This window comes from Lissotriton vulgaris, chromosome 9 (assembly GCF_964263255.1).
Source record: "Lissotriton vulgaris chromosome 9, aLisVul1.2, whole genome shotgun sequence".
In the NCBI taxonomy this organism is placed as follows: Eukaryota; Metazoa; Chordata; class Amphibia; order Caudata; family Salamandridae; genus Lissotriton; species Lissotriton vulgaris.
This window is the reverse complement of record NC_141697.1, coordinates 1,105,608,119-1,105,625,310: the sequence shown is the minus strand read 5'-3', so window position 1 is coordinate 1,105,625,310 and position 17,192 is coordinate 1,105,608,119. Positions and strand designations below refer to the sequence as shown.

At 42.8% G+C, this 17,192-nt stretch overlaps 1 protein-coding gene across 1 annotated transcript in view; it reads left to right on the top strand.

The window, feature by feature from the left end:
• The window catches only part of ADAMTS9 (ADAM metallopeptidase with thrombospondin type 1 motif 9), a 914,249-nt gene that overhangs the window by 827,366 nt on the left and 69,691 nt on the right, over positions 1–17,192 (top strand). Inside the window, exons 33-35 of the mRNA XM_086939088.1 lie at positions 5,051–5,245; positions 7,375–7,507; positions 8,159–8,253. Of these exons, the coding sequence (XP_086795214.1) occupies positions 5,051–5,245; positions 7,375–7,507; positions 8,159–8,253 (423 nt within the window). The remainder of the gene's footprint in view (positions 1–5,050; positions 5,246–7,374; positions 7,508–8,158; positions 8,254–17,192) is intronic.

Below are 17,192 nucleotides of genomic sequence, written 5' to 3'. Positions count from 1 at the left end.
TCCACAACCCACAAAAATGAGGCACACTTCTTTAATAAACCCCTGAGGGGGCAAGTTTTGTCAGCAAAATGGGGAATACATTTTGAGTAATACTCAACCTACCCCAGGAAAGATATCAGCTGAACTTTATTATCCTGAATGGGAGCTTGCCCAATAGCTTTAAGCAACTTCACCTTGGGACTGACACCCTCTTTGGATATCGGGCGTCCTAAGTAATCCTCCCTAGATTTTTAAAATTTGCACTAGTCTCCCCTCAAAGTTACTCCTTTGTCTTGCAGAATATGCAATATCCTGTCCAAACGCATAACATGCTGTTGAAGAGTCTGACCAAATATCAATATGCCCTCCCGGAAGTATAGGACACCCTCACAATCTTTGAAAATCTTCATAAATCTTTGAAACAACGATGAAGCAGATGCAAGTCCGAAGGGCATTCATTTGCCATGGAAAGAGTTACAAATTTGGCCAAGTGTCTCGACTTCTCACTCAGAATCACCTCATGGTATGCTGCTGACATGTCTAACATGGTAAATATCGTTGCTCCCTGCAATGCACTCAACATCTCACTGACGTTGGGAAGAGTTTTCTAGCCACCCAAATATTTTGGTTGATTTCATGCAAATCAACGCATAAACGTAAGGCATTGCCACTCTTATGTGCTAAAACCACAGATGCTAGCCATTCTGTGCTTTCAATTGGTTTACTCACATCTAAATTGCACAGTTTGTTTAGTTCCATTCGTAGATCTGCCCTCAAAGACAGGGGTTCTCTCTGCACTTTATATGGCTCACAGTTATGCATATAGACATTTACTTAGATCTCAAAATCACGCAATCCGGGTGATTAGGGTCAGGAATCATATCCAACTCACCCTGTTCATGCTATCACAACAAATTCAAACCCTTTTTTGCCACAAACACCACCCCATGTGCAGATTTCTCATAAAATTCGAATAAACCATTAAATTGCCCTTCCACATCGATTCTTTCCCATCATAAGCCCACATGGTTGAAGTTTCATTGGTTTGAATTTTGAAAACAATTTCAGGAGCGATTAACGTGAAAGGAGACCCTGAATCTGCCATCAGACATACGTTCACACCATTTCTTACTACATTACATAGCGGTGGTTTCCTATGCTCAAGTTTCACCTCTCCTACTGCATCTTCTTCTTTTGCTTCATCCATCTCAACTCCAGCAACATCCTTATCAGTTAAAGTGACTGTTAAAATCATATCACTATTGTTATTATCAAATGTGGTTTCATCTACATGAGATACTACTGATTTATGTGTGTTCGGGCAAACCCTCGCAAAATGCCCTTTCCAGTTCTATTTAAAACATGTGGCAGATAGTGCTGGAACATTTTTCGCTGAAGCTACGTGATTCTGACTTCCACATCTAAAGCACACAATGTCACCACTTTTATTTCATTTTCCCTCTACAAAGGTGGACTTCTTCACATCTTTAAGCCCATCTTTTGCTTGTAAGGCATTCACAACTTTAGTAGTGCTTGTATCACAATTGCCAGACAATTCTTTAAAGTATGCATCCGAATTCTCCACTTCCCTGGCTTTAGTGATCACCACTTCAAAACTAGGATCAACTGTAGAAAGCAGTGTTTCTTAGATCTTCTTGGTGTGAGTTTTTTAGATTAGCTGGTCACAAATTATTTCATCTTTGAACTCCTTATAATTGCGCATGATCGCTAGTTGATGTAAAACTGACACAAAATCATCAATAGATTCACCATTTTGTTGGGCTCTTTGTAAGAATGTATGTCTCCAAATAAATTTCCTTGAAGTAGAAAATCTCTTGTTTGCAGTCTTAATAACGGAGACATATTTGTCCACCATGTCTATAGCTACCGATTCCCCAGAAGCCCATTCTTGGTGTACTTTCACTTGTAAAGGTGATGTTTTTAAAATTCTACCTTCATGGCCCAAATTGTGCATGAGTAAAGTCATTTTATTTAATTAGTACATTTTTCTCCATCACTGGTATCTAAATACGCCTCGAATGCTTCCTTTCATGATTCCTGCATATAGGAGAAGCCTGTGGCACAGACAAAAAGACAGGACAGTCTGGGACACTTTCCATAAATAAAAAGGGATTTTCTGCAGACTACGGTGATTAAACTGATGAAATATACGTGAGAAAATTACTAAAAATTGTTTCAAATGAATGAAATAGCAACCAAATTAGTTAAAATGCAAGAACAATCCCAGCACAATTTGGCACAATCCCTAAAGTTTCTAGCATTTTTGTAACATAAATCACTTATTGCCACAATTATTCTGGATTAATTTACAAATTAGCCCAATCCAATATGGCCTGACCCTGACTGACAAAGCTTACATGAATCTTCCCCTAATTAAGATGGCCATTAATAATGGTTATGCAGAATGTTTAACTGTGTCATCCAGCCTGCACTTGTACTTGTGACTCCACCTACGTGCAAATACACCACACATACTCGTGAAGAACGCTCTGATTCAAATGGCAGGGAAGTCGTGCAACACAGCTTCATGCTGTTTTTCTGCAGTGCTATGGAGAATGAACTCCACCTTTGTGTCTTATGCAATAACATGCGGCATGGTTCTTCGCCTTCAACACTGCTTCTCTCACTTCGAGCCTCCGACACCGGCCCGGATAAATTGCAGTACGCATTTTCGCAAAATCTGCTGTCACGGAAAACTGGTGGCGAACGATGATACAGCACCCACTCGACGCCAATAAAATGATGGTGCGACTCCGGACAAAGTTCGCAAGTGAGGATTCTATTCCTTTAGTTCAATACAAGTAGAGAGCCACCATCATGCAGCATAGCAACACTCGTCTATCTCCCGGGCCCTAACCGTCTACATTCTATGCTTCCCACAGAGATCCATAAAGAGACAAACCCAACAGTGTGACTGTTTACATCTCTATTTCAAAAATGTTTTTTAAATAGAGGTGCGTTGCTTCCTTGACAGTGTTTCATAATTGTCCATATGTATGTACAGCATATTTGATAGATTTTGTAGTTTTGTGGAAATCCACCAGTTTTTCAATTCTCCTGACTATGCCTCACTTCTATCCAGATATTTGTTGTATAAAATTACTAGACAAGTAGTCCTTTGGGAATTTACCATTGTTTTTATTTTCATTTTCTTGAAAAAGCTTGTGATGGACTTTGTCAAGGGTAATTCTAAATCAATAAAGCAGTCATTGACTTTACTTTTTTATTTAGTAGTATTATAGAGCCTTGTACACTGCCTCTTGGTCACTTTTGAGCCCTTGTCAAAGTTCCACTTAAAGTTATTAAATCTCGGGATGGCAGCCCACTCAATGGAATATTGAAGAGGTAATTTTTTTAATGTTAAGTTAATCAGAAACATGATCATTTGTCATTCACAAGCAGTCCATCTATTTTCACCCATAGAGATATAATGCAACAGAATTGGTGTGTATTTCATTACAAACAAATCCAATCTTCTGTAAATTGAGTAGACACTTTCTTCCCAAGCAACCATTTCTAATGTGCTTGATGAACCCAAATCCTCTCATTTATAAATGTTGAGAATGGTTATAGATGATCCTGCTAGTGTGTTCCCAGGAGCTTACCCCTTGGAATGATTGTACAGTTTACAAATGATATATGAGGGACACTTTTCAGGTATTCAATTTCGGACAGTAGATTTTTGCATCTGGGTGCCTCTGTCTGTTATTTTTTTTTGTCAGATGGTATAAGTGCTGAGGACCAAGCATACTTGTGACCAAAAATCCCTTGTGCAAATTGTTCAAGGAGAAATTAAAGTAGATGTATTTTTTCTGATGTTGGAGGCACATCAGACAGAGAGAGATTTTTTTAAGAACTAGAAATAAATACAAAAGTGAAAAAAGAAGGGAGTAGAGGGTAAAGGGTGAAAACTATGAACATTATTATCAATAATTTTGAGGCGTGACAGAGCCCTGAACATCAACAGAAATAAAACAAATATTAAAAGATGTATTCCTTGTAATTAATATATTCTGTCCAATATACATTTTTGAAGAGTCATAACATTTTCAGATTCTTTTTTAATGCTGAACTATCTCGACTTCAAGATCAATGGTAGACTTAATCAAGTATATCTTTAAATCAATCAAAAATTTGTAGAGCACGGCACTGCCACCCCTGGGGGTATCTTGGTGCTGGGGTGCAAGGTCTCCATCGAAAATTCAGGACTTGAGGAAATGATGGAAAGAGGGAAGAATCGAGCAGCGAAAGGCAAAACAGAGGGATGAAAAATAGGCAGAAAAGCCAAAATAGAAGGCAGAAAAAACGAACAGAAAAGGCCACACATAGGGCAGAACAACAAGCAGAAAATGCAAAAGTGAGCAAGAAATTAGCAGAGGATGCACAGAGGGTAACAGGTAGACAGGCAGCAGAGGATAGGGGACTGTGGGCAAGCTGGACAGGAGAACTATCACAGGGGAAGCCTTTACGGAGACCTGTTCTATGGGGACATGCTGCCGCCTCCATTAAGCAGGTTCTGGAGAGAGGGCAGGGCTCTGGGTGGCAGGAGGAGGGAAGCGGTGGGAGGAGGGAAGAACCTAGCAGGAAAAGGTAAAACAAATGGGCATAAGGTGAGCAGAAAAAGCAAAAGAGAGGGCTGAAAAATTAGAAGAAAAGGCAAAAACAGAGCAAAAGAGTACAAAGCAGAGGGTGGAAAAACAAGCTGAAAGGCAAAACAGAGGGCAGAAAAACGAGCAAAAAAGACAAAACTGAGGGCATAAAAGACAAAACAGAGCACAAGAGGGCAAAGCAGTATGCTGAAAAGCGAGCAAAAAAGGCAACATGGAGGGCAGAAAAATGAGCAGGATAGGCAAAACAGAGCAAGAAACAAGAAGAGGAGGCACATAGAGATGGCAGTAGGTAGACAGCCAGCAGGTGGTAGCAACTGCGGGAAAGCTGGACAGAATAACTGCACTGCTACAGGGGGAGATGGCATGAGAACCTGCTACTCTGGACTACTGAACATTATCTGAACATTTTTCTGACAGTACTTATGTTCTTTGTTTTACAGTGCTCTGTAACATGCGGCAAGGGCTACAAACAACGGCTGGTATCCTGCAGCGAAATCTATCCTGGGAAGGACCACTATGAATATGGATATCAGAGTACTGTAAACTGCCCTGACACTCAACCATCTAACGTCCAAACCTGCTACATTGGCGAATGTCCAGTTTCAGCATCATGGAGAGTTGGGAATTGGGGAAGTGTAAGTCTGTTTTATTTCTAGTGGTTAAAAATAATAATACAGATCAACAAAATGAGCAACAACTGAATACCTCTGATCCGAACACCTCGTGTGCCTCAATCACGAAGGTAACACAGCCACCTGTTGCGGGTACACCATGTTCTAACAACTTTATCGTTACTGCATGTCTGCAATTTTCTGTAATGTTGAGAGCATTTGCAAGTTCCCCTTCCCCCGAGCCCAAACCACCACTCATGGACTCTGTTATTCTTAGGAGAAGAATACAGGTTTTAGTAATTTGGGGTTTTTCACAATGTGGAAACCTTTTTCCTTACAAGCCTGTTAAACCTTCAGCTAATACACAGGGTATATCTGCTCAGCTGAGGCGGATCTCCCTTCCCACTTCAGACGTCTCTGAAAAATGTAAGTAGGGCTTTCTGAAAAAGCACGACTGAACTACTCAGATTTTAACTGTTAATATAAGAACCAAACCAAAGTTGGCTGCACCATGTTGTGTAGTTCCTAGGAATCCCCAGTACTGCCATGTTTTGGATGACCTAATCTGAGGGTTTGGTGTCCAAACAGCTTCCGTACACCCCCACAGGATATGTAAGCCATTAGACCAGCTAGCTCTACTGTGCCACTACCACCATCCCTGTATCTTACAGTGGTGTAGGTAGTTTCTGGAAACCACTGAACATGACAGCCCTGATTCCTCAGGGATCGTGGAAAACAGTACAGTACTTTTCACTCAGTCACTCGTGCTTACTTATTGTCAGAAAATACACACAATAGCGATCAGGAAGTTTTCAATAAATATTTATTCGTCCAGTGTCAATCTTGTGTAAAACATATGTGCGGCGCTAATTAGGAGACAGAAGCATACAAAAGAAATTGCTAGTACTCATATAGTGAACAGTAGAGACATTTCTAACATAGTGCTAAGAAGATGAGCGTGTACAGTTCAGTTAAAACAGTAGCACTTGCAGACTCCTGTAATGCACACCCTACGTAATTTTCCTTAATGTACCTAGCCTAAATATGTAGGTGTAGCATGCAGATGTGTATAGCTTTGTATGTATATAGCCAAGTATCCTCTAGGGAAGAACCATCATCCTCATCTGATGGTAGAGAATGAAGGACCCCGTCTCTGATCTTAGGAGGACACCCTCAAGGGATGTCAGACAACAGCGTGTCAAAGATTTAGCATGCAGGACACCGTGTCAGCGTGGAAGGAATTCTCCTCTAATTTTCAGGGGGAATAAGGGTCTTGTATACTAAAGTGGTCACTCCAGGGTTTCTTCTAGAATAGATATGTTTTGAAAACAATCATAAATGTTTTGAAAACAATCATAAATGTTTTTCCAAACAAATGATATCATGCACAGCAGGCCTGTTGGCCAAGGATGGGAAAAGGGATGACCTTTATACAGAATAATTATGCAGAGCTGAGGAAATGTTTATGTACGTCAGGTGTAGGGATTATGATAGAATACTAGGAGTCTGTTGTTGAAGAGACAGAAGTAAGCTACTAGGTAAAAGGTCACTTGTTCAGAACCGTTATTTTCATGTGGATGGGACAATGTATGTAAAAAGGGGTATACATGACAGGACAAGCCTAAAGGACATGACAATTTACATGAGTAAGGGCAAGAAGTGGCTAATGGGACATACACTGTTAATATTTATGTTTCAAGGAGTGCTGTTGCTGCCAGATAAGTGCATGTATTTGATTCCATAGGTGACAACATAACCGCTCTCCTACATCCAGGGATTGGGTAGAGTAGCTTTTTTTCTAACTTCAACTGTTGGTCAATCCATTAATACATGTATTCCATGGCTTATGCCACAGACGTCTCAAGCAAGCAATACGTATGTACAGCCCCCCAACAACCTTTAACTCATTATGATTAATTATTGTTACTGAATAGGTATCTAACTTTTGCTCTTGCTCAGCTGCTTAAAATAAAAACTGTTCAGGAGTAAATCAACTGAGAAGCTCTCAAAATTTAAGAGGGTATTCCTGTCACTCCGATAATAGTGGTAGTGACTGTCTGGGCTTCCACTGATTTGCAGAAATTATAAACATTTAACATATTAGCCAATATCAGAGAACCCATTAAACATTGCCATCTCCCTTTGATTTTCAGTGCTCGGCTACCTGTGGTGTTGGTGCGATGCACCGGTCAGTGAAGTGCTTAACAAACGATGACCAGGAAAGCCAACTCTGCCCCGTGGACTCCAAACCACAGGAAAAAAGAACCTGTCACAGTTCCAAAAACTGTAAGTTATTGAACCAAATGTCTTGTTTTACTGGTGCTTTATTTTACATTTTGAAACACTGCATTCATAATTAGTATTGCCTTCTACTTGCCTCTCTCCCATCTTCTTTAACTTCCCTATTTTCTTGCTCATGCTTCTTCTCTAAAAATCCTTTGACCGCCCCTTTTCTACTTTGGCATGAAGGACATCATTTTCAATACTGTCCATTCAGAAAAGAACCTAATGCATTCTGGGAACTGTTGAATGGATTGGGCTAAAGTTCTACCTTACAGTGCTTTCTAGCAGGAAAAACTGGAATTATCCATTTTGTGCTGAGTAGCATGTACTTGGAAGATAGCCTTTCCTTCAAAGCACTCCTTATAGGTGTTATTCTTTAGTCACTCTCCGCAATCTCCCTAAATCTGCAAAATGTTCTGCAAAAAGGTTATTTTCTCTTGAAGATGTCCTTTTTAGGCAAATGGGCTTACTCAGTAACTGATTATATTCCCTAATGTTATTTCCTCTTATATTCAGTATCCCGGAATTGTACATCACTTTGGCAAGAATATTTCAAATAAAAAACATCCAAGCATACATTAATTCATTGTTATTAATCTAATTGATAGCTATTTTGTGGTACTCTTCAATAATATTGGTTTCAATTAATTTCAGGTAAATTACCAGAAAGCTGCAAGGAGGTCAAAATTCTTAAAGGTGTCACTGAAGATGGGGAACACAATATTATTGCTAGAGGAAAGAGTTTAAAGGTTTGAGTTTGAATTTACAAAATGTATAGTATTCAAATCATACAATGTTTTGTTCCATCTATTGAGACTTATGTGCTAATTCTCAAAACCATTTTCCGCTGTCAGCTTTAATATTTTTGGACAAAAAGAATTATGCAGAGCTTGCCAGCGCAAATCCATCGTCCTCTTCTATTTTTGGTCGCTGGAGCAGGCACGCTGGGAAGAAGTGGTGGGTGTGTGGTTGTGGGAAGGTGGTTTGCTGGTTAGGCCAAAAACATAGAAACACTGAGGAATGCAGAAAAACCTTTCAGGCAGACTCAGATCAACTCTGGTTACTCTCTTGCAAACGTTCATTCTTCTGGGCCACCCTCTTCTGGACTCGTTAGCTGGTCAGTCATCAGCGGGGTCAGACATGCTTCCCCTCCTTCTTCGCAAGTCAGCTACTCTTCCAGGTCACAGACAGACATAAAACCCTTCCAGAAAGATGTGCAGATGTCATGTGATGGCCCCTCACTTCAGGCAGACTGGTTGTCTGACAGACACCAGCCTTTGATCTCAGCAGTTCTTTCAGCACACTGCAAAACACTCCCTTCCTTGGTCATGAAGCCTTTAGACCAGGGGTCTCCAACCGGTCGATCGCGAGCTACCGGTAGCTCGCCAATGCCCTGTAGGTAGCTCGCGCTGGTAGCGTCGCAGTTTAGTAGCCCATTGACATTGTTGGAATATTTCGGCCTTTTTTCATTGTAGATGAAGATGTTGTCCGCCCTACCGAAACAAGCTGCTCCGATTGGCTTAACTGAGGAGGGGCGGGCCAAAGAGTATTATGTTGATCTTCCGGTAGGCCTCTGCGCCGCCGCCACCTGCCTTTGAAAGCCAGGCACCGCGCTTTTCATCCTGCACGTTGAGTGAGTACAGAGCAGCAGGCATGGAGGAGCAGAGCGGCCGGTGCGAGGAAAGCGTGCAGGTGGCGCATGCAGTATTAAACTGCTACCGGGACCTTTGCCACCTGCTTTGTTCAGCCTGCCACCAGTTCGACCGGAGCGGCAGGTAAGTTTAACCCACTTCCCAGGAAATGAATGTTGATTCCACTGCCTTGCCCAAGATTTGTTTGGGTTGGTTCCTGTTCATATTTCATATTCTTTCTGCAGTGCAGATAGTTTTTGTAACAGGTGATGACTCTCAAAACAGTGATAATGCTGCCTCCAGGCAGGAATACCCACAACAGGAGTATAAATGTGAAACATATACATCTGGCTGTCATCTGCCTTTCTGAGGTAGCTCTCATTGAGAATTAAGAGGGGTAGCCCCTGCCTAGATGCTTCCCACCCTCTACCAACAGAATTTGCTGAGTCGTCCACATTCTCACACAATTAACATATAGGGCAGTGTTTAGGAAGGACAAATCAGCAATCCTGTGCTAAAAAGTCACCATAAAAATTTGAATGGTATTACTTTCACCGTCCTCCCACATTTAAGTATCTACAATTACACCCTCCAGCTCAGGAATGCAGGTAATATGCTTCCACTACCACCGGAGGGTGGTTCACTACAACCTCCATCATATGCCATGTAAAACTAGTGGCAAAACAAAATGGATCCCGAAGATCTCAACATGCTTACACTCGCACTCAGATTCCTGCTCCCATTCACACTTCAACCAACACACACTAAATATGCTTACAGGATGTCAGTGCACAGCGCAATGTCTCATACAAGCAAAACCTTATATGAGTGGGGCCACTTCACCATAATCGTATTGAATAGGCGAAAAAAAGGTCTATTCATATAAATGAATATACAAATAGTATGCTTCCTCTGCTTAATGTTGACAACCCAGAACATGGACCACTGCCATTTCTAGAGGATGTGCTTGGTGCTTGATGCAACCATCCTAGTTTTGCAACCAGGCTCTGGACCTCAAAATCAAAGGACAGGCTAGGCCTCAGCATGCACACTGGATTTGCATGTGAGCCTTGCAACAAAGAGTCAGAATACCTCATGCCACATGTAGTTGGGCCACTGAGTTCCAGCCTACATACCTGTTTACCATGCAGAGGACATTCCCATCCCACCAGTGAGTGTGAAAACCAGGCCTGTGTGAATGAGGGATGTGCTTGGATCATCTATAGCACCATTGGCTTGCCTCCACTTACAGGGCCAAATGCCTTTGCACACTTCACTTTTATATGCAGCAATGTTGTGTATGCACATATTATATTTATGAAATTCAACAAACATGAAATATGCTTCTTTGAAATATAGAAAACAATATTTCATGAATCAGAACATGTGTTTTGATATTTAACGCTGGCATGCTAGTTATATCAGTGTATGTTTTCCCAAAGCCAAGCAATTTTCAAGCTTATTTGGCAAATTGTCAGACGGGAAGTCCCTAATTATCCAACAGTGTGCCTCCCAACATGGGAAGTGAAAGAGGTAATTCTAGAAAATGAGACAGGGTTTCCTTTATAACATGGATACTTATTAACAGCCACCAAAGGCCAAACTCAGTCAGGCTCTGTGGCTTTCCAAAATTAATGTTTATGGGATAAAGCTTTTTAGTAAATTGTATGTTCAGTGCCTATATGACTTAATGTCACCCTACAATAATTTTAGCAAGTAACCGTACCCCAGGAGCCTTGTTAGGCACAGGGCTTCTGGTTAAAAGTAAATATTGATATTATCTTCCTTTTCCCAGCATGGCTTTTTACAGATATCTGAGACTGCAAAGCAGGCTCCAGCGCATGATTTTCCAACGAGTAGCACATGAGCTTCTGGTAGCTATCCGGAAGTAGCTCTCTTCAGAGCAGCACAGTCTTCTATATTAGAAGCTTTTGGTTGGTTGAATTAATATGCCATTACCAAAATAGTGAGTGTATATTTAAGACTAAAATGTGCTTATTTTCAGAACTCATAAGCTGATATTTGGAGAAAAATGACTGTCTTCCAAAATATTTTTAAAGCTGATGTTTGAGTGATCACTCATTTAAAATTGGGCAGGCTTTTTATCTTGGTGCTAGTGGCATTGCAGATATGGATGTTATGTATTACCCGTGTAGAAGCATTCGAAATTGACAAAGACATTGTTTACATTACTGTAGGCAACCATTCCTGATGCACTGAGTGATGACCCATAGTAATCTTGCATATGGTAGCCATTAATGTAATCTCGTCTGATCTGGTCAGTATTACAACACTAATAATATTAGTAGGTCTCAATTACTTTCATTGAAAATAAGTTCTTATTACTGAAAAGGTTGGATACCTTTCCTCCAAGTGGTGACTGGTGAAATTTTAAAGAAGTAAGGCGTAAAGGTTTGCGAGTGAGTGGACCCGACTGTCATAAGAGGGGAACCCAATAGGCCGGTAGGGTGGGGGCTGGTTTTGGGTCCCTGGGGGGGCCGTTTTTGTTACCTGGGGTTGGCATATCGACCCCCCAGTAAAACAAAATCGGCCGAAACCGGCCCTGGCAAACTGCTTGGCTGCACTCCCCCTCACCCCGGGGTGTGGGGGGGGGGGGGTGTATGAGGCAGCTGAGCAGTTTGCCAGGGCCGGTTTCTGTTCCCAGTCCGGCCCTGGCAAATGGTGCATTTTCAAGCAAGTTTGAAAAAGCAAGAAGGTTGACAAAGCAATTGTGAAAGAATAATTATGACATCAATAAAAAGATTTTATATGATATCATATTGCAACTCTTGTTCTTTGTGCACTGCTGCGTGTTAAACTTGTATTTTTTAAAATCCCTACGACTTCAGTCAGGCATGCAAGATTGATGACAGCACCCCCATTCTGAAATGTTTTCCAGCACCACTGGAAAAGAGCACGGCCTGAGGCAAGATGTTGGTGCCATCCGTGGAATCTGTCACCAGGCAGGCCCTGTGTTATTAGTTCATGTCCTGACAAATGGCTTGAATTTTACTGCTTGCATTTGAAAGAGCCTGTTTTCAGTAAACCAGTGCATTTATTATATAGGCTGCATGCAAGAATTTTTCAGGCCATAAAGACAGCACACATCTTTAGCGCTGATGGTGCCTGGTGCGACAATGTTTGTTGGTGCACCCAATGACCACCTTGGCCGATACCCTCACTACCACTCTTTAACAGCGCCCATCAAGTCTCCATAACCCCTTTTTCTCTCTCCGATGCATTTAATTAGTTTGATAGTGCTACTCATACCAGTATAGGATGTCAGAGCACTTTACATCTCACACACATTACACAGAGACAATCAATCATACATGTGTAAATCAGTGTATAAGAAACATTACATAAGACAGAGGACTACAAGATGTAGGAGTCACATGTCATCCATACTGGAAAAGCACAAACTCCAAATTTAAAATGTAACACCATGGTTGGGAGTTCACATTAATCATAGAATCTGATTTCCATGCAAATGAACCCCTTTTGCAACATCAGAATAATAAAAGGCTAAGGGGAAATCATAACGCTCTTAGCTATACCCCCCAGTTTGCATGCAGCTCTTTGATGAAAGTTAACAGCTCACTGTTCTATATCAGGATCTTAACTTATAAACTGCTAGGAACAAAAGGGTCTCACTGACAAAAGCAGTAACTCGGTGGCCTATTTACATCTTTGCAGCAGGCTCATATTGACCCTTCGCACTTCCTTAATATCTTGACATTTTTATTGTTGCCTAAAATTGCTGGAGGCATGGAATGCACACGGGGCTAAGGCCAGTAAACACGGTGAAGGAAATGACACAACAGTCCAAGTCCATTGCGAAAAAATGTAAAAATGCTTGCAGGCTCAGTTCTTGCTCGCATGTTAATTACATGTACACAATAATAGTGCATCATCAAAACAGCTGTTTTATCGATCCTCACGGAGAGAGGGGGCCGCGTCATGCATGCGTGCCTGCTGCTGCAATTGCTACCGGCGGTTAGGGGTGATTTATGTCACTTGAACAATCAGCGTTGCACAACACTCTGCAGCTGTTGTTCCAACGCAAATAAAGTGAAGATTGTTTTCTACGATGGCAGTAATAGCATGCATAACAACACAATAAGGACAAGAAACACAGAGACTCGTTATTCTAGTCTTATCTATGGATTAATCCATGTCTGTGGGAGAGCATGTTAAAAAGACACTTGTGAGGTTCGCGAGAGATGTCATGACTGCCCTGTGTCTGTGAACGGCCGGTAGTACAGATGTCCCGCTGACCTCTGGCACAGGAGAGACCACCCTAGAGAAGTGGCACCTGTGTATAGCTGTGCTGCTTCTGGATATTTCACAACTGTCCAAACGGATCAAGGGAAGGCTGTTGATGGCACGATAATACAGGCCTGGATGTCAGCCGCCGCTTCCGGTTCTGCATCCGAGAGAAGTCCTCGAAGGGAACAGGCCTCGCGCAAAGCTTTGCTAAACCACAAACATGCAACAAAGCCTGGTCCAAAACCGCCTCACCTTTATTTTTTTTTTTACATAATTTGATGGATCAGGCCAAAGACTTATGCATGCATAGGATAAAACGATGTCAAAAATTGCGTTGTTCATTGATCTATCCAGGGCTTTAAGTGGGATAATTAAACTGGGGGGGGGGGGGGGTCTCTCAAAGGGGCGTGGCCAATGTAATTAAGAACGTGGCTTAAAAACACATAAGCTAAAAATCTGTGCTTAGCATAGTGTGCCCCAATTTGTATGTTGCTGTTTCTGTCATTGCATCCAGATATATGATACAACAAGTAACATCATAGCTACAACAAGTCAGGACTATTAGCTTTGTCAATGGTTGTTAGTTGTATAAGATTAATAAGCAGAAACTATGGCTAGTATATAATATTGAAAAAGCTTCCACTAAAGCCCTGGTGACACCATGACAATGTTGCTTCTCCTGAGTTTCAAAAAGAGAAGGGAAATCTAGAGAGAAATTGACTCTCTTTAAAGAATTTCCCTTCCCCTACAACGCAGCTGGCATGACGTCATGCTGTAACTTCTCCACTCGTGAGAAGTGAGCAGTGTGAGCACGCGCACACTGATGTGCCTGCTGTCAATGCAGCCCAGAAAAAAAATGGACCATCTGTCCCAGGCACAAAACAGAGGCCAATAGAGACCCGTTTCGAGGCCCCTTTTAAAAAAACTGCTGCTGCTCTGCACCGGTGAGACCCGGCACACTTAAAGCCCTGGGTCTACCACATGCAGCAGTGCAGCATGTGAAAACAGACCAAAAGCATAATACAATATTTTACATTTAATGCTGGAGGTCGTCCCTTGGGTGATGTGGGGGTGGAGGGTGAGTGACTTTAGCCGTGAGAGGGCTTGCACGTCAAGAACCACGGATGCTGCTGGAATACACAACAGGCATTTACTGAGAACTTGCCAGCGTACGAAGTGGCTAGGAAACCAGGCAATTATTTCAAAATGACTTACTATGGATGAGGAGCTCTCTTCAAATCTGCATTCTCTAGGCCCTTAGCAAAACTAGCAGCGACCAACAATGCCTGTCTCTGTCTGTGCGGGACATAAATGGGAGATTGACAGCATCCTCCCACCCTGCGCTGCCTCAGTCACGTGCACACAAAGGAGCACAACAGCGTAGAGGTCCGGCCTGGGAACTAACCCATGTGTTCTAAGCCAATCCAGGCGCTGCTCCTACTGTTACAGCAGCACCTTATTGGCTAGGGCATGCAACATCATCGCTCACACTGAGACTGAGGGCTGCAGTTTTGAGTCACCCTCTAAAGTGCAGGTGGAGAGACGACTCGGAGGCTTCTAGTGCGCAAGTCGGGCTGGCCGGATAAAGGCGGCCGTCCAACGCAAAATATGCACTTCGGCCCAGGGACCTCTAACAAGTGTCTGTCAATAATGTTAAGCAAGCCCCACCTCCCTCAAGCTTGCACCGGCTCAGGACCTCCCTCAGCCTCGATTATACTGCCGGCCCGTGACAAAGACTGACTGCTGCATGCTGCTGGCAGAATATAAACAGTTGTACACTTTTTTATGGTTTAGATCTCTTTATTACAAGTTTTCATCATAGCAAAAAACTTAAGTGACATAGCCTGTGAAACACAGGGAGCTTTACATACATTTATCTAACTCCCCTTGAACTCCCCCCCCCCCCCCCCCCCCCCCCCCACCCCGGACCCGGGCTGCCTTAGACTGACTAGTGACGAATATATCTTGCCCCCCCACCCTATCCTGTCCCAACTCAAGATTTTGGAATGGGAATTGTGTGGGCTTCCGAAAGACACAGTAAGCGAATATACTAGGGGAAGGTAAGTTCACAGAATTCTGACGTCTGGAGATTCAAAAATAGGTTCCATAGCTTGACGCTGTGCTTTGATTCAGTAGTGTTAAGTTCACTCGCTCCATTCCCATGATGTACCACAGTCTATGTAGCCACCCTTGGTATGTCGGGATGTGATGTGTGCCCCAGTGCGACAGTATGTTCTGCAGTGGCGCTAATAGCGCTAGGCCGATCTGCCTGCCTCTACGGCATTTAAGTGGGAAGGTAAGGGTGTTGGGAAGGCCCAAAATTATATAGGCGTGGAATCTCTGGAGTTCCGTTTCCAGGTAGGTGTTGGTATCGTTAAGGACCCTTGTCCAGAATGATACTATTTCTGGACAGTCCCATAAAATGTGCACTGCCGCCAGCAATCTGGGAATTTGGGCGGTGCGAACCAGTGAAGTCTAATTGGGGTAAGGTACCAATATGTTATAATCTTTGTCACTGTTTCAATCTCTGGTATATTACTGGAAGTGTGCCTAGCGTGGTAGCATATGTCGACCCATTCCTTCGGTGTCAGTTCCTGCCCCATCTCGGTCTCCCATCGGAGTTGATCTGCAGTTTTAGTAGGTGTGCTCGGCGGGCCTAGGAATTTATATAACTGTGTGATTAAACGCGAGTTCGTAGGGGTTGAGAGCAGCCAGCGTGCATAGGGTGTGAGGTGTCGTTGTGTCCCTGGGCGGACTGTCGGTTGCATAACCCAATGGCGCATTTTTGTGTAATGCCAACTTTCATTTTCAGGAATCCCTAAATCTGCCTGTTGAAGAAATGTCCAATTGATCTACATCTTGGCAGGTTCCAGGAGTGAAATGCAGTGATGTTTAGGGCCGGTGTGAATTCAGGGTTCCCAACTATAGGGGTAATTGGGCAAGGGAAAGAAGTAAGGTCTCTTTGAGGCACTAGTTTATCCCAAGCATTTAGTGCTGGTTTGGTGATATAGGACAGGTAGAGGTTAGTAGGTCAGGCCTTTTTAGGGAGGAAGGGGATCCTCCATATGGGTTGTCCTACTCAGGCCCTTTCCTTGAACAACCAGTGTTTCTCAAATTCTGCGTTGGACCATTCCACACAAATACTCAACTGGGTTGCCTGATTATATCGTTTTAGATCTGGGACCCCCAGCCCACCTTCAAGCGGGTTGCGATAGGCTATATCCCCACAGAGGCGGAGGATCTACTGGGAGAGCTTGGAACATATACAAAATCAAGGGGGGGAGGATTGTCATTTTTATAGCCATTAGTCTCCCCAGCCAAGAGAGAGAGTACTGTCAACAACGGTGAAGATCTCTGCGTATTTTGTGAGTCAGGTTGCGATAGTTAAGAGCGACTGTCATAGGGATCATGGGGGCAATTTGAAGTCCCTGATAAGTTAGATGTGATAGGTCCCAGCAGAGAGGGAATTTCTGCTTGAGGGAGTCTATCATTTGTGGCTATAGAGTTAGGCTCAAGGCCTGCGGTTTATGAATGTTCATTTTGAAACCAGCTGCCTGGCCAAACGATTCTAATTATTTAAGGAAAGCTGGTAATAAGGTGGATGGGTTCTCCAGTGTCTCTAAAATGTCATTTAGAGATCCTCTCCCCAAGTTCATCCAGGTCCCGCCGGGTTTCTTTAAGCTCCTGCGTGAATTCCTTCTTGAAGGACTGGAGATCTTCCCAAGGTGCTGTGAACAATGATTCCAAATAGGGGCGGGTGACTGGCTCCTCAGGTAGCCTCATAGTGG